The following is a 21,555-nucleotide window of genomic DNA, read 5'->3' on the forward strand; positions in this document are numbered from 1 at the left end:
ACATAGAAATGATTCAAGTTTTCCTACATGTATCTTTTATCTCTGCAAAGCCTAAAGGAAGGGCTGCATCACATTTATGAGGTTATATACCCAGGGTCACTTTTACTCTTCAAAAACTCTACAGTAACATTGTATAATGTATCAGACATGGTGTTATCTTCTGAGGTTGTTACTCTTAAAACATTTTCCCTCTTTTACACACAGAGGAACCTGTGGCAAAAAGAAGTTAAATAATTTGCCCAGAGTCATATAGATTGGTGGATGTAGAATCATCATTGACTGCTTCAAAGCCTCAGTCCTGCTCCTATGTCAGCTAATGACACAGCCACCCTCCTAGTCTATGATCCAGAGACCTCAGCAACATGTTATGTAATTATTCCCTTTCTAATCAAACAAAATATTCCATCAGTCAGAAGATAGTGTTTATTTTACTTCTAATGCCCCCTCAAAGGCCATGTTACTCTTCCCTGCCACTGCCTGGAGTCAGCTTAGCAATTTTCTCTTTCCAGAACCACAACTGCCTCTCAGTGGGCTCCTGTTCTCCAGCGGGCACTCTCTATAATCCACGCTGCCCAAAGTCAGCTTCCAAAACACATGCTGATCTTGTCATGGGCTGCTTACAGTCACAGAGAATACACCCTGCATGCTCAGTTGAGATCCATCCGTATCACTACATGTAGCTATTGTCCGTTCGTTTTCGTTGGCGGACAGTGTTCCATTGCTTGAAAATACCCCAAGCTGGGACGTCTGGGTGGCTCAGTGGTTGAGCATCTGCCTTTGGCTCAGGGAGTGATCCCAGGGTCCTGGGATTGAGTCCCGCATCGGGTTCCCTGCGAGGAGCCTGCTTCTAGAGAGAGGCAGAGGCATAGGCAGAGGGGGAAGCCTATGTCTCTGCCTCTCTCTCTCTGTGACTCTCATGAATAAATAAATAAAATCTTAAAAAAAAAAATACCCCAAATTATTTATCCATTCTACTGAAGATGAACATATTACAATGCATCCACGTACAAGTGTCTCTAAAATATCAAAAAGTTGAATGTCTGGGTCACAGGACATGTGAGGTTTCACCTTTAGTAGATGACATCAAATGTTTTTCCTAAATCGTTTTACTTATAGGGTTTTGTTGTTGTTTTATAGCTTCAGTGCCAAATGCAACGTGGTAGGAAAATGGAAGCACATGGTAGAAAAATCAATAATGTATTAGGAACAAAAGGATGGAGAGAAGGGAGAGGGTAGAGAAGGAAGCAAAAGAATGAGAGAATTTATAATACATCTCAATACATTTGTCAGAACAATTGAACTAAATATCTCAAGATTTCCCCCTGCTAACGTCAGTAGGGGGCAGCCTTCACCTGGCTCAAAGATGAGGCACCAACAGCATCTGGAAAATAATGTTGGAAGAGGAGCCTCATTCACTCTGGTTGTGCCTGTATCAGAGTCACATCTACTGCTCTGCCCACAGGCAGGCATAATTCAATACAAAACACAATGGAATCATGACATAGTTCACCTCAAACCTAGGAACCCCTTTCTGAAAGTGAATGCTAGCTTATCCAATCAGTCTCCTACTTTTAGATCACTGAAAAACGTGTTTCCTTCTGGATTTGGGAAAATAAAAAAGTTCAGAGGAAACATGGATAAATTAATTCCCAGAGCACGCAGCCACTAGCTCTGAATCCTCAAAACGGCAGTTTCCGGGAAAGCAAAAGCTCTTAATGAGATCCTGTCCTTGAATTATTGACTGGTTAGGTATGGCAAATCTTGCCTAATTGTTTTCATGATGGGAATTTAATTGAAGTGTCTTTGAGGGGGAAAAAAGTTTCCACAGATATTCCTGTTATAATGACATCTCAGTTCTAATCATGGTGCTCCTGCCATTCCCCTGTAACCACGCACAAGGACGGCCTCTCGTGCTCCCTAGGTCTGACAGTGCTGCAGACTGCCTGGCTCATATGTGAACTCTACCAAGCCAGAATATGTGGTCTCTCCTACCCCATCTTACAAACCCATTTATGTCACAGTGCTTCCTCAGAGAACCAACTCAATTTACAGAGTTCCCAATAAATACTAGACAGTCTTCAGCCTACACACACACACACACACACACAAAGGGAGAGAGAAAGAGAACATAGATTAAGGGTGTAGTTTCTGGAGTCAGATTCCTTGGATTCACAACTCCTAACACAGAATGGAGATCTACCAACATAGGCAAGTACCTAATGCTGTGTAAGGTTCAGACACCTCAGTAAAATGGGATTATACCCATTTTATATTATATACCAATAATACCTATTACATGGTTGTTCCAAAGGTGAATAAGGTAATATGTGTAAAGCACTCAAGGTAATATGGGTAAACATTCAATAAATGTTAGTTGATAATACTAACCTACTACGATTACTACTACTAATAATAATGCTATTTACTACACCACCATTAGGATTCCCATTTACACAAAGACAAACACTGTATCTGAGAAGTTAAACGCTCATACCACAAATCTAACTCTGATCAACTCCTGAACCTTTATACCTCATTAAATTCCAGGTGACATTCGATCATCCTAAACCACTTAGGGAGGCAATGAAACCCTCCCTACCTGTTCTGGCATTCAAAGCCCTTGGAGCTCCAGAGCCCTCCCATCTTACCAGCATCCTCCTCACCTTGCTATCACACATCACACTCACAGGCTCTGCACGATAGCCATGTGAAACCAAACACTCCTCTGGCCTCTCTAGCCCTCGCTCCTGAGGCCCTCCCCCTCTGAGTTGCTCTCCTCTAACAAGTCCCAGGAATGGGTTGTTAACAATAGCCCTAAATTATTAATAGTGAGCTGCAGCAGGGAATATCCCAATGCTAAGGAATTATCAAGTGGTAGTAGAATCTCAGGAGCCAAACAGCCTAGCACAGGTATATATTATAGGGAAAGACGGCTTAGTCTCTTAAAACATGGTATTTAAGAACTGATAATCAATTATAATAGATAACACTTGTTTTAAGTAGGCTCCACACCCAGTGTGGAGACCAAAGCAAGACTTGAATTCAGGACCCTGAGATTAAGACCTGAGCTAAGATTAAGAGTCGGATGCTTAACCAATTGAGCCACCCAGGTACCCCAGATAACACTTGTTAATAGCCTACTGTGGTAAAACATTAAGTCCGTTGTATACACTATTTCAGCTAATTCTCACAACAGTCTTATGAGGTAATATTAATGCCATTTTACCGATTAAAAAAAAACAGGTTCAATGAGGCAAATTTGCTAAGGCCTCACAAAAATAAGTGGCAGGGCTACTATTTAAATCCACATAGTAGGGAGGTGGGCAGGGGGTGGGGGTGACTGGGTGGCGGGCACTGAGGTGGGCACTTGACGGGATGAGCACTGGGTGTTATTCTGTATGTTGACAAATTGAACACCAATAAAAAAATAAATTTATTTAAAAAATAAATAAATAAATCCACACAGTTAACCTCAGGTCCCATATCCCTTCCCCAAATCCTATGACCTAGAAAAAAATGTCTACTCAGTGCAAACTTATTGGCATCCTGAATGGTGGGCAAAGTTTCAAAATCTACAAGTTTGTGAACTGGTCCACTCAGAGTCTTGCCTTGGGATATCAGCCTCCCGTCCCACACACCCCATTTGGTGCTGGCTTCAAGGACATGCCACCTATGCTACTGCACAGCTGTACAGGACTCTGCTCTCAGAAGGGCTACACACTTGATTAAATGATCTGATGTCACTGTTTCTGAAATTCTCAACCACTTTGAACAAGGGGCTCTATATTTTCATTTTGCACTGGGCCCTGCAAATTCTGTAGCTGTTTCTGATCCCACTTTCCAATGGAGATCTATACAACATTGCCAACTCTCATGCCCTGGGGAGTTTTCTGAGATGCGTTGAAATGCGTGCTTCAGTTTAGCTATACCTAACCTAATAAAAGCCTCAAACACATGCAAACCCTTAGACTCATATATCTACTTCTAAAAATGTGTTCTAAGCAAATAATCTTAGTTGAGGGCTTAGAATAGCCTATAAAGATATTCATCACACCATTATTTAGAAGAGCAGATAATGAGAAATAATGCAAATGCCCAATACGGACATTTAATAAAACACACTAGAATAATTTTTATCCAACGAATACATCTAAACAGCCATAGAAAATCATTTTAAAATGACATATTTAATAAGGAAAGACAGTCCCAAATGTAATGTTAAATTAATGTAAAAGTCAGGACATCATGTACAGTATGATTCCATGTTTATAAAAATGATTTTTCTGCAGAATGATTAAATATATTGTAGCAAGTGCAGTATGCTCCTAGGATGAAATGCTACACAGCATTGGAACAAGTAGTACGGATAGGATGAGGCTCCCAGACACAATATTTAGCAAAAGAAAACTGATACAGCTGGGCACATACACTGATTCCATTCCACCCAAAGATCAACTGTAGGTAATATTAATCTATAAGGATGGAAGTCTGAATATTGGTTCCCTACGGGGCCACTGACTAGAAAGAGCACAAAATACCTGAAGAGGGCATGAACATACTCTGGGTTTTTTTATATGTATATTGTAACTGTCCTATGATGCATATGTAATACTTAACAAAAAAAAAAGAGGAAAGATTATTTTAACATATGATAACAAAAGGTATTGGAGTTAAGACTTGTCCAAACTAGACCTACATAAAGGCAGGGTTTTCCCATCTTCGGCCAAAGGGCTGTTGAGTCATCTCAGAGCAGAGCAGAGAATCAAGAACAAGCTCGAAATTACCACCTCAATTTCTCTCAATCCTCCAACCCTCTTGAGTTCAGACATATATGAAATGGAGCTGCCTCCACCTCCAAGCACAGGAAATGTCTCAAAAGGAAGCTCTAAGTGCAGACCAGGAAACTGAACTCCCCTTGGATTTTTTATTTTCCATCTCTACTGAGCTACCAATCGTATCCTTGATTGGAAAGATGACAACCAAGCACCCAGGTGTCAATTCTCAACCTGCTGTAGAAGGCAGATCCTTAGACTAGGTAAATGGGCATCAGATTCCTGCTTTGTTGTCTTATCATCTTTAGATTGCTCTGCATATCAATGCATGGTGATAAAATATCATAATTTTTAATACACAACGTATTTACTTCCTACAGATACATAAGAAGCTAACACAAAATTAAAAAAAAAAAAGAAAAGAAAATTTAACCAGCATCTCTGATCCATAAAAGCAGCGACAACACAATTTTGACACTTATCAGACCACTCAAGTCTCCCTTCTTCCTCCTTCACTTCCACTGAAAATTCCTTTCCTACGTAAAATCAAGAGGGCCCTCAACTGAATTGTTAAACTTTACAGGAGGTTGTTTCTGACAAAAAGTGTTTACTATTTGCTGAAGAACCAGATTATCAACTGGTGACGCTTTATAAGATTAATGGGAATTTTGCAAAAAATGGAGTTCCAAAGAGGTGCCAGAAGCATGTTTGTGCACCACTGGGACCACAGGATATGGACTGGGTATCCGGGGCTCCCAAATATGCGTGCACAACAGATTTGCCTTAAGATCTTAAGAAACGTTGATTCTCAAGAGCCAGCCCAGGCCTATAAAACTAGAGCCAACACAAGGAATCTACATGTTTAACCATCGCCCTGAATCCTACACTAATACACAACCCAAACCAAAGGGCAAGAAGGATGAAAACACAAAGTCAACAGGCATTACCTAAGGTATTTCACAAGTCCTTCCTTGCAAATGACACAGAATGCTCTCCTAACTAAACATCCTTGTTTCCAGTTCAATTATCACTGCTATTTTCAATAAAACAGCTTACTCCACTTTTCAAAGTTAGTACCTTTAAAGAGCCACCTCCCTTTGAAAACAGCATTTATTCACTATTAGTTCCAACAACAGCTTCCATGTGTCTGGTGCCTTATACTCTCCAAGTACAGAGCATTCCCACCTATTATCTTATTAAATCTTCACACTACTTTATGAGGGAGTTCAGGCCAGCTTTGTGTATTTTCTCAGAGTCCAACTGTATGTAAGTAACTAAGCAGCAAAAACCAGAAACAAGGTCTCTGTATTACTGGTGATTTCAAGATTTCCTCAATGTTGAAGTTCCTACCAAATCATCTGGGACTTTCCCAGTTTGCACTTGCCCCTCCTGTTAATTCCATTCCTTTTCACTTCCTTTATCCCCATTTCACCTGTAAGAAGCACAAACTGCCATTCAGTCAACAAATAGCACAGAGCATCCTCTGCAGGCATCTGAGCACTGTGCTACATCCTGAGGATACAGCAGGATAGGAAAACAGAGAAGACACTGATTATATGAACACAAACATAAAAAGCAAATGAATATCTTTTTTTATGAATATCTTCTTGAGGGTCATCTTATTGAGTCAAAAATAAGACTCCTGGCGAAATGTCATATTTACACAGAAAAGGCATTGTTGCTCAGTTTCCTATAATCGGGAATGCATTCTGCTAATTGTCTAACTACCCCACTGGTGCCCTGGAAATTAAGATCAACATAAGTAACAGGGTGGTGTGTTTGGGGATGAATACCTTGGTATTTATCTGGGCTAGTTGATAAATACACCTTTTAAGCCCTTTACTGTCAGGAATAGGGCTCAAAATTAATTCCTGAGTAAAATTAACACAGCCAGAATATTCTAATATTTCAGTGAAAGCAAATGTGAAGGTCAACCAAAAAGGCTAGTGCCCAACACATGGAAGTCACCAAACTGTCAAATTTGCTACTAGAGGGATTAAGTTTTCAAAACAAGGAAAACATGGACACACACTCAAAAAAAAAATGCCCAACCATCAGCCCCTTAAAACATGCAAATTTTACTATTTGTGATTCACCAGATGAATACTCAAGACTTGGGATGTTTTAATCCAGAAATTGAAAAATAAGAAATAAAAAATGTACATCTTATTAGGATCAAAAATATTCATACATGTAACTTCAATTATAATGAATATTTATTGAACTAAAAACGGTTGTTCAACCCATTAATTTAATACAGGTGTAAAGTTTGATTTTGGCTTTTCTGTTTCTTTTCCTACATTTCCGAAGGAATTTGATATTCTATAAATGTTAGGTCACTATATCCAACATTATTAGCCCACACTCTACTAGGCTGCACATTTTAAATCTCAGAAATAAGGTTTATAAGCATTGATGAATAAGGAAAAGCTGTTCCACAGGGATGGGTAAAGACACAGGCCACTAAGAATCTCACCACTGAGCATTGGGGAATGATCCTGTTAACCTAAAGCCAAAGAAAGCCAGCTGGGCAACAGCATGAACAGTGAGTCTGCACTAAGGTCTCCACTGACAGTAATAAATAAAACCTTGCTTTAAGATAACAGAATAGTTACTGCCGACCACAAAACCCATACAGGTGTGGTGAGAGAAAAAAGCCCATGAAAATACTTTTACAAGATGATTATCTTTTTTGAATTGCTTAAAGTAAATATCCATCACAAAAGCCAAATCAAATTTGTATCAATTGAATGCCCACACAGTAGAGTAAAAATCCATTTTAAGGAAAAGAACCAGAAACTAACAAATAAATACATTTTTAAAAATAGGACCAAACACAAAATAGTAAGAAATTAATAAATTTATCTTGGAATGTAAGATGTTGGCAAGCAAGAAAACCATGACCGTCCAACCGAGGAGCTTACAGCCCCAGAGCTGGTGCGCTTGAGGGAACTTGAACTTACAATGTAGCTCTTGCCCAAGAAGGTGCCATAACAAGTACAGAAACACCAGCAGGAAGCCAAAACTGGATCCACGTAAAAAAGCACAGATCAAGGCTTAGTCTGATTCGAAGGGAACTCTTTCAGAGTCCATCTCTGAGTTGAGCCAACAGGCCATGCATAGGGACAGAATGACATCTGCTTTCCCAACACATACCCACACCTGCTAACCAGAGCACAGCTTGAGAGTCTAATTTTAGATTCAACAGCTGTGACAGCTTTTTCTCTTTAAAAAAAAATAATCAGTCCATATTTCATCTTCTGGGTATATAGGTAGTCATCATCCTCATATTCCCTGGCAAAGGAGGGGAAAGAAATAATGTCCTTTCCTTGATGTTCCCCCACGATTACCCACTCATTTAGAATGTCTGCCTAGGGGTGCCTGGGTGGCTCAGTGGTTGAGCATCTGCCTCTAGCTCAGGTTGTGATCCCGGGGTCCTGGGATCGAGTCCTGAATCGGGCTTCCCACATGGAACCTGTTTCTCCCTCTGCCTATATCTCTGCCTCTTTCTATACGTCTCTCATGAATAAATAAATAAAATCTTTGAAAACAAAACAAAAAACTCTACAGGGGAAGGATCTAGCTTTGACCTTGATACAGTAGGTATCAATAAATATTGGCCTGTTGTGTCAAAAATCTAAAAGAGTGTTTGGGAGAAACATAAGAAATCAAAGAAATAAAAAAGGATGGGACACCTGGGTGGTCAGTGGTTGAGCGCCTGCCTTTGGCTCAGGGCGTGATGCTGGAGTCCTGGGATCAAGTCCCACATGGGGCTCCCTGCATGGAGCCTGCTTCTCCCTCTGCCTCTCTCTCTCTCTCTCTCTCTCTCTCTCATGAATGAATAAAATCTTTAAAAAAAAAAAAAAGAAAAAATATAATTGGCCAAACCTTTTTAAAGAACAATCTAATAAAATATATCAAACTATAAAATACACATAACCTTTGACCCAGAAATCTACCTTAAAAGGTTATTGAAGAACTACAGAAATACATAATAATAGGGATTTCATTACAGTGTTACTTGTAATAGCAAAAAAAATGCAAAAACAATCTAAATACCAATTAGGAATGAACAAAGAAAATTATGTGAATAGACACTATTGCTAGGTAATGAAAACTGGGGTTCCCCCCCCAGAACTGCTTAAGATTATAATATGTGTTTAATATATATAATACAAGACATATGTACCGTATTTTCCAGAATCAGAATATTGGAAAAATAATCTTCTAAAAACGACACAAAGGAAAAAGGTACTGAAGGGTATTTTCCTTGGATTCTCAGGGCCAATTATCACTTAACATTTCACTGGTCAAGGTCCAGTTCAGACTAGCCAATAGCCAGGATCTCTGAGAAAACTGAGGCTAAAACCACGCAGATGAAAGACTTTTGTGTTTCACACAAAAATCAGATTTTATACAGACAATTCTGTCCTTTTACCACTTCTATGTACAAAAAAACCCAAAAAACAAAAGATTCCCCTATTCTCTGGCCATAGTCTCTATACTTAATGCCAAACACCCGTGTCCTGTGTGAAGCTCCTGCCACAGGAGAGGCTAAGGAAAAGCCACTAGTAGGTGGTTCCAGGCAAACCAGCCTCAGAGGCTAGTAAGACGTGGCTTTCACACTCCTTCAGTGTGCTGCTGGAGCATCTGGGAATTGCCACTTCAAGACCCAATTGTGGGGAGCAGTCATGATTTGTACAAGTGATGGGGCTCCAGAATGGATTTTAAATTTGGGGGTTTTAGTTATTTGAGCTTGAGAGTCTTACTATTTCCATTAAAATGACAGGTGAATAAAAAATTCAAATTATACAGAGAAACAAAAAACAGTACATTATCCTCTGAAATTAGAGCTCACAGCAATAATCACTACTAACACTTGGCACTTGTTATATTTTGCTTTTAAGCCTATCTCAGAAGGAATCATCATTTCTCACCCATTACATTGGCATAAATTTTTTAAGTATGTTAATATGAACTGCTCCCATTTTGAATTAATTTTTTATTCCGTATGAGGTAGAGGTCCAACTTCATTCTTTTGTTTGTAGATATCCACCATTTATTAAAAGGATATTCTTTCTCATTAAATAACCTTGGCATATAGCTTTTTAAAATCTTCCTTTAATGTTCTAAAGCTTGATAGTGACTGTGTTTACACAACTAAGCCAAAACTCATAGAACTGTACACTAAGAATAAACTTTGTTGTATGTAATAATACATACAACAGGGTGGCTCAGCGGTTGATCGTCTGCCACTGGCTCAAAGTGTGATCCCAAGGTCCAGGGATCAAGTCCCACATGGGGATCCCTGCATGGAGTCTGCTTCTCCCTCTGCCTGTGTCTCTGCTTCTCTGTGTCTCTCATAAATAAATAAATAAATAAAATCTTTTAAAAATTTTTAAAAAATAAAACTCCTTTAGAGAAATATTCTCATATACTATATGTGAGGATCACATGCTTCACAAACACTATACTACTGTTTGTAATAAACTGGAAACCATCCGAACCTTTAGCAAAAAAAAAAAAAAAAAAAAAAAGCTACACAGGGGCTCAGTCAGTTAAGCATCTGTCTTCAGCTCCCATCATGATGATTCCAGGGTCCTGTGATCAAGCCTTGCATCGCATTGGGCTCTCTGCTCATGAGGAGTCTGCTTCTCCCTCTGTCCTTCCCCCAACTTGTGCACATGCACTCTATCAAATAAATAAGTAAAATCTAAAAAAAAAAAAAAAAAAAAAAACCTAAACAGATGTAGTATAATCATAGGATTGACTACTATGCAACAGTACAAAGGAATAAGCTAGGTTTAATATAAACGAAACGGATAAAGTTCTTTTAAGCAAAAAACCGAAGTGCACAATGACTGATACAGAATGAAAGCAATATATATTTTACATATATATAATGAAAGTTTTTATATATATGTAAAAACATATATATAAAACCTTGCTATACAGGCTCTATGAGTACACATGTAAGTACCTAAGAGTATCTCTTAAAAGTCTGGAAGAATCCTCAGCACACTCACTGCCTCTGGAGAGGACAAAGAGGCACCAGGACTGGACAGAGTCAAGCTCTGTTATTTTTCCCCCAAAGGGAAATCTATTCATTAACTACTTGTAGGATTAAAAATTACTAATGCGGGACACCTGGGTGGCTCAGTTGGTTAAGTGTCCAACTCTTGATTTTAGCTCAGGTCATGATCTCAGGGTCATGAGATCGAGCCCATGCACCGGGCATAGAACCTGCTTGAGATTCTCTCTCTTTCTTGCCCTCTGCCCCTCCCCCCACTTGCCCATACCTGCACTCTCTCTCTAAAAAAAAAAATTAATAATGCATACCTTATGTGAGTTGTAAACAGAGGTTATGAGTATGGGATCACAGCTTTTTTAATATATGCAGTCATTTGTGCATCCCTGCACCCAACCTACACACACACACACACACACACACACAGGTGATCTTACCAATTTGGATTTTCCATACTTTCCCGGAAGACAGACTCTTCCTTCATGGATGCATATTGTGTCCATGTAAGGCAGTGACTCCGTATAGCCATGTTTCTTTCCTGAGGATTGAGCCATGATTCTTCTTCCAACTGGATACTAGGTACCTTTAAAATGCTCACCTGTCCAACAGAGAGTGGACAGCTTTCTCAATTTAGGAAGACAAGCTACATTAATACTGAGTCCAGAATTGCTTTTAGTCTTGGATAATTAAGAGGACAAGTGATGCTGATATATCAATGATGGCTCACCAATGGCTGTGAGTCCTTGATAATCAAACACACTATGACCTTCCTAAATGCTGCTGAGGACATGCAAATGGCCCAGGATTTATGCAGGCTGTACAGTCCCTGGCCTGATTTTCCTAACTGCTAAACACTAAGCAAATTACCAACCTCCTTTGCGTCTCCTCTAGGGCTGGTTATGGCCTTCTTAAATTGATGGATTCTAATTGGGCCCACTTATGGGCTCGCATGCAGGACAATATCAGATAAAATATTTTCTTCATTTTAAACTCTGTCCAATACCTCAAAATGTATGTTTTCCAAGGTGGAGGAGACATGGGAAACTACAAAGGCAGCATGGTACAAGTCAGAGGTGTCTTTAAATTATTTAAGAATTGAGATACAAGACAAAGTTGAACACCTTTTTAAATAATAGATTCAAAGCGTGTATATAGGGCAAAGGCGGGGTACACACCCTGTGGAAAAAGCCAGTGATAATTTGCTGCACACAGTGTAACACAGTTTACCATGTGGAAAATAAAATAAGGTTCTTTTTCATTGTCATATCAGCTTTCTTTCCTCCAAAGAATGTGACACAGTCTTCATGCATGAACAGGAAGTGATAGAAGCCACCGCTTGTTCTGCAAACAGCACAGCAGTAAAATCTGCAAACTAATTGGCTTCTCCATCACAAAAAGAATCACTTCCGGTTGAAACAACCATCTGAGACATCGCTAAGAAGTACACATCAAAATGCTCTCCTCTTATTTCCTAATGATTCTAAAAGGACTCTTGTCAATAATCCCTTTATGATTCAAGAAATGTTTTTAAAAATTCCCACTTACCTTTGCCAATAACAACCAGAATGCTTAAGAATTTCAAAGAGAGAAAACAATTTGCTATCATGAAGATTTCATCATCACCACCATTACTTTACAGAAACACACACAAAACGAATTACAGACAGCACTAGAACATTATACTCCCTGAAATAACTATACTCTCTGACAATGAAATAAAAACTGAAGTTTTTATCTTCCTTGCTGAAGATGAGACTAAATATTTACCATCTGCCCACTTCTCATCATTCTTATCTAAGAGTCATATCTAACCATGGACAGATGAGGAAAGCTGGTCACTTCACACAAAATGTCCAACGTATCTTTACAATAATTATAGGCCATCTCCATGTCCACTAAGAGCCTTCCACAAAAGAGAAGCAGAAATAGATGGGGAAAAAAAACTATCTCTGGTGGCATCTGCCAAAACTGAGATTAGATATCAGAGTACCTCCCATGAGGTACAAATGGGAAAATTCTAATACTCCTGCACATCAGAAAATGCTGTCTCTTTCCAGGACGACGTGAAAATCACCCCATGTTACACACCAAATCTGATTAAATTTTAAAACGAATTTACCTTCCTTAAAATTTCTGGAACCACATTCTGACAGACTGCAATCCTCTTTCTATAGATGATCCCTGTTGACACATCTAGAAACAGAAAATTTTTACACTCAAAAAAATTTTAAGGAAAATGTATTCTTGTCCTAATGTCAATAAAACTTTTCACGTTGATGTCAATTTTCTGTTTGTAGAATTCCTAGAGAAAAATGTTTGACTCACAACTCCATGTCCCTGACCACTTTTCTGGGCCAAATCATTCCAAATACACTCATCTGTGATCAAGGAATAAGGGTACGACAGCTCCTCGCATTGCATAGTCTAATGTCAAGGACAGAGAATCACAAACCGTTCACTCCTCTGGTCTATCAATGTCAACACCCCAATGACAAGAGCCAGTGAGACTTCTGCTCAATTCCAACAAACAGAACGTTTTAACAAAAAACCGGAGAATCTGATTCTGCTACTTTCTGCACCAACCATTTTTTCAAGCACAGGCTTCTGGCTACAAAATTTTAATCTATAATGAATTATACTAGTCACACTCTTTACTTAAAGGGAAGCAGATTCCCTGTGACTGGCACTACTCTGTTTTGGAACAAAGTTTTCAGAATAGCATCCATGATATACATATAAATAAATAAGAATTAAGAAAAAGGGAGATCAGTTCAGAGGAAAAAAAAAAAAAAAAAGCCTTTCAAGTTTTATCTTTTGCCCTGGAAATTACTGTGACTCAGCCAAGCTCCTATAGGGCTTCTCAAAGCTCTGGCTAGAGTAGCATTGAATGTTGGTACAAACACCCAGACTGCCCGGAAGCCACTGACAGGGTAGAAGCGGGTTCATCTCCTTGCTCACGGGCATTCTTTAGCCATCCCATCCAATGTTTGTGGCACACATACTTAAAATGGATTAGCCACTCCTACAGAGAAAGATGCCCCTACCAATGGCAGAAATCATAATTAATGTTTCTATACCACTGTGGAATGTGCACATTGTTCATGTGATCTTCACAACAACCTAGAGCAGGATTATTCTTATTTTCCCATTTAATAAATGAAAAACCTGAGCCTTCAAGAAGTCAGGTCATGCAGGTAATAACAAAATCAGGGCTTAAAACAAGATTTCTCTGATGTCAACACATTTCTCCCACAGAGAGCAAATACATGAAAAAAATCTTTTTTAAAATATATTTTATAGAATTATGGGCATGAAGAAAAGACCCTCACAAGCAAAAGAGTTTTGTGTTCACCAAGGACAGACAAGACTTTATAATCACATAATGAACAGTGGCACTCATGTTTTCTCAGGAGGCTGAAGAGCATGTCAAAAGTGGGTTTGCATGTCTCCAAAGGTTCATACACTGATTCTGTGCATCACTAGAGCTCCTGCAAGAAGGTCCAGTTCTCAAGTCCAAGCAAGACCAGTGAAAATGTATCCAGTGAGACACAAATGACAGTGAGCAGTGAGGACTCCTATATTCTAGTTCAGGAATAAGTAAACATTTCCTGTGAAGGCCATATGGTACATATTTTAGGTCCTATGGGCCATACAGTTTTGTCACAACAACTCAACTCCACTATTGTTGCAAGGAAGAAGCCATAGATAATATATAAACAAGGGGGCATGGTTGTATGCCAATAAAATTTTATTCACAACATCAAGCAGGACAAGTACAGTTTGTCAACCCCTGCTCTGGTCAATATGGAACCATAATATCAAGTACAGTTATGATTCCATAATCAAATTACTTTATGGTCGCATTTTATAGACATGCTACTAATCACAACTATTTTACCATCTATAAAATAATATATGAATATATTATACGGACACAGCCATGTGATCTTGGGCAATTTATTTAACCTGTTTCTTGGTTTCTTCAAACATTAAATGGGAGTAATAACAATAATACACAAACCATACATTAGTCTGAATTAAATGAGTTAATAAAAATGAGAATGCCTAGCACCTATTAACTGCTCAGAAATGTTAGCTGTTACTCTTATCATCAGTTATTAATTGAAAGAATGACATGACCATATTAAGCAAGCCCTCTGCTGCTGTAAATGCTGGGTACTCTTTTCTTACTTCAAATACAGAAATACACCTGTTCATACACCTGTCTAGAAAGTAAAAGGCCAGGGGCACCTGAGTGGCTCAGTGGTTGAGCATCTGCCTCTGGCTCAGGTCGTGACCCCGGGGTCCTGGGATTGAGTCCCACATCGGGCTCCCTACAGGGAGCCTGCTTCTCCCTCTGCCTGTGTCGCTGCCTCTCTCTGTGTCTCTCACAAATAAATAAATAAAATCTTTTTTTAAAAAAAAGGAACAGATTACACACACACACAAACACCTGTACAAAAATCAGTATCACTTAATGATCATCACTGAAGTGAGGTATATTCAGAGAACTTACCTCTTTTCTCCTCCACAATTTTTACAGAGATGACATTTTTATCCATGGGGTTGGGATACTAAATGAAAACACATAAAGAAGAATTAGCATTCATCTTTTACCAAAGTGAATTCTTTCCCAGAAACCAGAGTTATTTGCAGGAACAGTACATATTTTCCAAGCAACTTCTAAGGCCAGTTTTTAATCAAGGCTCTTCACTTTACTACTTGGGCCTAGATAAGCAGGAAGCTATCATCAACTGGACCTGTATATATCCAGGGAAAACCTTCTTGAGATCCAACCTAACCCTGGCCAGAGGAGGGAGGGTAAGGTTAAAATAGGTTAATTTTGGAACCAGCCTTACATAAATGAAGAGTGTCCTTTATGCCACACACTGTGCTACATGCTTTATTTACTTACACACTCCTGTTTAACTCCCCAAACAGCCTCTCTGCTGTGACTGGGTCACGTGTTTTCATTGTCTCATCTGTCAGAAATGGAAACTGAATAAAGATCACAGAGTCTAGGATCACCCAGCTAGTCAGTGGCAGAGCCGTGAAATTAAACCAGGCCTAAAACAAAGTGAACCTTTCGCTATGATTGTATACCATCTCCTGGCAGCTGGGTTGGCATCAGAGGAGAACAATTACAGAAGCAGTCTACTCCAGGTGCTCAATAAATCGTTTATCTACTAATTCCCCTGAAAGACGATTTGGATAGAACAAGGCTGAAAAAAAGCTACCATTTTTGTCTTAGGCAGTTTACATTATATTATTTCAGTTTAACTCTCAAATTAATACCATGAGGTATATGCTGCTTTTTCTGTTTCACACGGGAAAAACAAGGCCCGGATAAGCTAAGTAATTTGTGCAAAATCACCCAGCTAAAGAGCACTGAGACTGTAACTTACCCATAGATGTTTTCTATTGCATTCTAAGCCTGTCTACCTAAACTACCCTTAAATCACCTCAGAATTACTCAAATCCAATCCTTTCTCTTGCATGGAAGTGACTTCCTGAAAGCCATAGGACAAGGGGGGCCCTGATCCAAGCCTGCTGAGCACCCCTTGGGCTCTTTGTCCAGAGGTTTACACTGCTATATCGTGTGACCAAACCTGAAAAGAAAATGACAGGAAAGTCTTGTCCAAGACATCAGGAAGTGTTAAGGGGGAGTAAAAGCAGTCAACAGGCTGAGGAGCAGGAGAGGAGGGGCTCTCCACTCGGTGAACTTGAGCTTCAAGTCTTTGGAACCCAAGGAAGTGGTAAATGCGATTCAGGGAGTGTGGGTCTCCCCCAACTCAGCTACCAGTATGCATGCACGTGTGTGTGCGTATGTGAGAGAGAGGTTGGCTAACCAGTTGATCTTCAGAGAAAAGGGTCCACTACTTTCACACATATTAAAAATATCTAGGGCCCCAAAGGACACTGGATTAGAGCACAGGTTCTGTTAGAATAGGAATATGATCTATTTCAGTGACTCCCATATCTCTACCATAGCACAGTGGGTGGCACATAGTAAGCACTCAGTTAATTTTTGCTGAACGAATGATTAGGAAGATGAACCTCGCTGACCTCAGGGGTTGATCTGGAAAATAAACTTCACTTTGCTTGGGGACCCATCTGTGAAGAGAGCACAGATGGTCAGTCTTCAAGAAGTCTTGACACTTCATCATGCCCCAGGCCAGAAACTCTGTCATTCACATTTCCATTCTGGCGATTGCAATCTTGAGAACTAATCACAAAATGGATTTTCAGGTATTCATTCATTCATTCATTCATTCATTTTTGCTCCAGAAAAAAAAATGCTCAAAATTATGATGACTGCTTTCTTGAAGTTTACCCTTCAGATAATGTCTGCTAGAGAGGGCCAGGTTTAGCTACTCTGCTACTTGGCAAGGGGCCTCAATAGAAGCAAGGAAGATTTCCCAGCCTCACACAGATCCCCTGAAGTGTGTGAGTGTGTGTGTGTGTGTGTGTGAGCGAGAGAGAGAGAGAGAGAGAGAGAATAAAAACTTTCATTCTATGGTAAAATGAACTATTTCCTTTACTAGTCCTAGGTTGCTCATTTCATATTCATCAATATTTCCTGACTGAGTATTACAAATATACTGTAAGTTGTAGTTAGATTACTGAACTAAATTATGGAAGAGATCTGAAATGTAATCACCAGAGAAGGATAGTGATAAAAGCTTTCAAGTTCTGATTACTTCACTAAGTTATCAGTGAAATTCCTGAAGAATATAAACTCAGAAACTTCACACTTTTACATAATTTTAAGATTTGCTTATTAAGCCAAAGGGCATTGATTGAAACAATACTGAAACTTTTGTATTCATTCTTCGCTTAAGAGGTTTTGAGTACCTACCATGCCCAGGCACTGTTCAAGGCACTGAGGATATAGTAATGAGACAAACCAAACTGTAGCCTCTTACAGAGTTTACATGTTAGTTGGGGAAACAAACAAAAAAATAAACATGTCAGGAGAAAATAAGTCCGACTAAAGGATAATAGGAAGACGGGAAATTGTGGAGAGGGATCACTGTAAAATATCTAAGGGTCTCCCACTAGCCAATGCTTGTAAATAATAAGAAAAATGAAGGTTTTAGCCTTCATTTGACTATAGTGATTTGACTATAGTGATTTGACTATAGTGAACCATTCACTATAGTCAAATCATCTGCATGATTCAAATCATTTTCCTACCCAACTACTTTTGGGAGTTGAATAGACACAAGCCTCATGTTTCCACATGAGAATGAGAAAAGAAATAAGAGGTCTGTTTATAATAGCTAAATAACATGACATGAAAGGCATACATTCTAATTTTTTTAAATTAAAGATTTATTGTGCAGAGGCTCCCCCTACCTGATATTACTTGAAATGATCTGATGCCATCTTGTGGTAACTTCAATATTCATGATTTAATTCAGAAACCTTTTTCTAAAGTCAGAAAATGAGGGATTGAGAGGGAAGGCTCTCAGGGAGGGTGATCACCAGGAATGTGGATCTGAGAAGACAAGAAGCAGTGGACAGGTTTCTCTGAACACCTTTTCAAACATAGTGTGACAATGGAAAGACCAAGCTAGGTCAGGATCAGACCATCAAAGACTTATATCCACTGATCTCCTGCACCAGGTGTTAGAGGTCCTCACATGCATTTAGTACTCTCATTTAGTACTCCACCAAAGGAGTAAACCTATTAACTACTAACTATTAAGATAAGGTGTCTGCGCTAAGCTAAAAACAGAAATGGTATCAAGACTGCACACAAGCAGGGTCACACAGATTTTCAATCCCCCTCCACACTAGGAACTCTCACAGAAACAAACAAAGTGGTCTAAATACCCAGATTATCTGTCAAAATGCTTGCTGTCCCTGGACCTGGCTCAGTGAATCACAAACTGTAGCAGCATAAGAATCACTACATAGAGCCATGTATATTCACAACGTGTGCCATATATACTGAGGGACTTGAGAGATTTTCCAAGGTATATTCGACTTCATTTTGAACTTACTGATTATTTTACTTCCTTACAGAATGTATAAATGAACTCATTTTTTGCTCCCCAAGATATAAATCTGTTGCAAATATCTAACAAGGGTAAAATGTAGACTCCTCTACAATGATGACGTTACCCTGCTTTCATTTACATTTTACATATTAAAAGAGACCTAAATAAATAAACGAAAGGTAAAGAGGCCCCAAATTACAAAATACCAGATAAAAAGGAAAATATACATTAAGACAAACAGAGAGCTAGGACAAGTGAGAGGCCAAGAAATTGAGTCCATCTAATTACAGAAATAAGTCAATATATTTGTGGGAGGAGCTTTATGAAGATAGTTACCTTCCCTATTTACAAGGGAAAAATATCAAGCTTTTACAAGGCCTACTCTTAAGAGTGAAGAGTTTTTAAAATATCAACTTGCCAAAAAGCTCAGAAGTCAATGCCTGCCTTTTATAATACCCATCCCCCAAAAAAGAGTCAATGGCTTCCAAAGGAGCCCGTGTTTACCAACTTCCAAATGGCATTATCGAAGAGTGCACAAGGAAGCACCTGAGCTGACAGATCTGTACAATTAGTCCTACAAAGGCCAAAGGACCTAAAATAAATCTGTAAGTTAATATTTCTGTTTTATAAGCACTACGAGAATCTTTGTTCCTCAGGCTATTTTTAAACATGCATGTGCATGGGTGGAGCTGCTGAAAAGAGATGTGGCCTTTAACTACACCAAGAAATCACTATGGATTGTGCCAAATTTATGAGCTACATGCAATAGCATACCTTAGAGGAAAGCAAAGTTGATTTTATACCAAGATCAAATGAATCCTCGATTAATCGAAATTTCAATGATCCAGGACAAAACATATATAAGTCAATAAATTTTGAATACTTGTTCCCTAGCCTTTCAGACCAGTGGGAGGATGAAGTAGAAAGAACAAAGGACAAGGAGCCAAGACATACAGATGATGCTGCATCTATGAAGCCAGGGAGGTGGACCATCAGAGGATATTCAAAGCCCTTCTGGCTGGGACAAGGCCAACAATGTCACATCACCCTTATTCATTCAAAAATGTACTAATAGGGGCCCCTAGGTGGCTCAGTGGTTGAGCATCTGCCTTCGGCTTAGGGCATAATCCCGGAGTCCTAGGATCAAATCCCACATCAGGCTTCCCACAGGAAGCCTGCTTCTCCCGCTGCCTGTGTCTCTCATGAATAAATAAATAAAATCTTAAAAAAAAAAAAAAGTCCTAATAATTGGCAATGACATAATGTTTTTTAAAGGAGGCAGCTCCTGTCATAATTATGACACAAAGGAAAACCTACAAGCTCAATGTTAAATGCGAACATAAACCAAATGCATTTAAAGACACAAAGTCTACAGAATAACTGACCAGTTCCCTTCAAAAGTACCGTGGTCCAGAAAGACCAAAAAAAAAAAAAAAAAAGGAGAAAGGAACTGTCCCGTATTGGAAGAGACAAAGACAAAAAGACATGACAACTAAATGCAGTGTGGGATCCTGGACTGACTCCTAGACTAGAAAAATGGTATTAGTGGACTACTGCCAAATTTGAATAAGGTCAATGACAAATTCACATTGTATCAATGCTAATTCCCTGGTTTTTAAAATTATACAGTGGTTCAGGAAAGCTGGGTAAAGGATATTCTCGAATTCTTTGTCTGTTTTGCAACATTTTATAAGTCAGATTACTGTTGACCCTTGAACAACATAGGTTTGAACTGCGTGGGTCCTCTTCCATGTGGATTTTTTTCAATACAGTACTGTATTGTGATGCATTTTCTCTTCCTTATGATTTTCTTAATATTTTTCCCTCTAGCTTTCCTACCATCAAAATACATTACACAATATATATAAGATATGTGTTAATCAATCATCAGCAAGGCTTCAGCCAATAGCAGGCTACTCATTGTTAAGTCTTCAGGGGGGGTCAAAAGGACACAAATGCCATGCTGTTTAGGGTCAACTGCATTTCTCAAAGTTAAGAACTGAAAAACAAAATGAAAATGACAATAAAGAGTGCTGAGAACAGAATAAGTTTTAGAATCCCAGAGCCCTCAGTCTGAAGTCCATCTGTGGGAGTCTTCGGCAAATTATTTTATTTTATTTTTAAATTTTTTATTTATTTATTTATGAGAGACACAGAGAGACGCAGAGGGAGAAGCAGGGACCCTGTGGAAAGCCTGGTGTAGGACTCAATTCCAGGACCCCAGGATCACGATCTGAGCCAAAGGCAGATGCTCAGCAACTGAGCCACCCAGGTGCCCCCCAATTATTTCAATTTCAGCCTGCCTTAGTTTCTTCATCTGTAAAATTATAGGGGAAAAAAACTCCTCTCAAAGAGCTATTATAGAAATTAAAGGGAATAATTTTATGTAAAGTGTAACAACTTAACACCTTAGCACCTTGCAAGTTCTCAATAAATAGTAGCGGTTTTTTGCCTCTGAAGAATGAAATCAACATTTTTAAAGACTTAGTTTCAGAACTTCAGCTTTTATCTTGCAATTTACTGTGGTGTGGCATTAAGTATACTCCTAGTATCCTCCTGCAAACCAAATATACTTAATTTATAAATCTAAAAATTATTAGAAGACATTTTTTTCCAGAATAGTAAAACTCCACACGCTCATGCTTTACCAATTCAGAGTCTGTGTGACAAGAGCTCCTGACACATCCCTCTCTACTAGCATTAGGGAAGGCATCACGTCAGAGAAGGAGGAGTACTAGAAAGAATATTT

The 21,555-nt window shown here is 39.0% G+C and overlaps 1 protein-coding gene across 6 annotated transcripts in view; it reads right to left on the reverse strand.

Moving 5' to 3' along the window:
- The window catches only part of PRELID2 (PRELI domain containing 2), a 67,854-nt gene that overhangs the window by 40,013 nt on the left and 6,286 nt on the right, over positions 1 to 21,555 (reverse strand). For 4 of the 6 annotated variants that reach the window (XM_077897709.1, XM_077897710.1, XM_077897711.1 and 1 more), the window contains 3 exons: positions 15,317 to 15,374; positions 12,920 to 12,993; positions 11,238 to 11,398 (listed from right to left, as the gene is read on the reverse strand). In XM_077897709.1, the coding sequence (XP_077753835.1) occupies positions 11,238 to 11,398; positions 12,920 to 12,993; positions 15,317 to 15,374 (293 nt within the window). Of the gene's footprint in view, positions 1 to 11,237; positions 11,399 to 12,919; positions 12,994 to 15,316; positions 15,375 to 18,159; positions 18,302 to 21,555 lie in introns of all 6 variants that reach the window. The other 2 variants (XM_077897712.1, XM_077897713.1) reach the window with 1 other exon arrangement.

Source organism: Canis aureus, chromosome 5 (assembly GCF_053574225.1).
Source record: "Canis aureus isolate CA01 chromosome 5, VMU_Caureus_v.1.0, whole genome shotgun sequence".
NCBI lineage: Eukaryota > Metazoa > Chordata > Mammalia > Carnivora > Canidae > Canis > Canis aureus.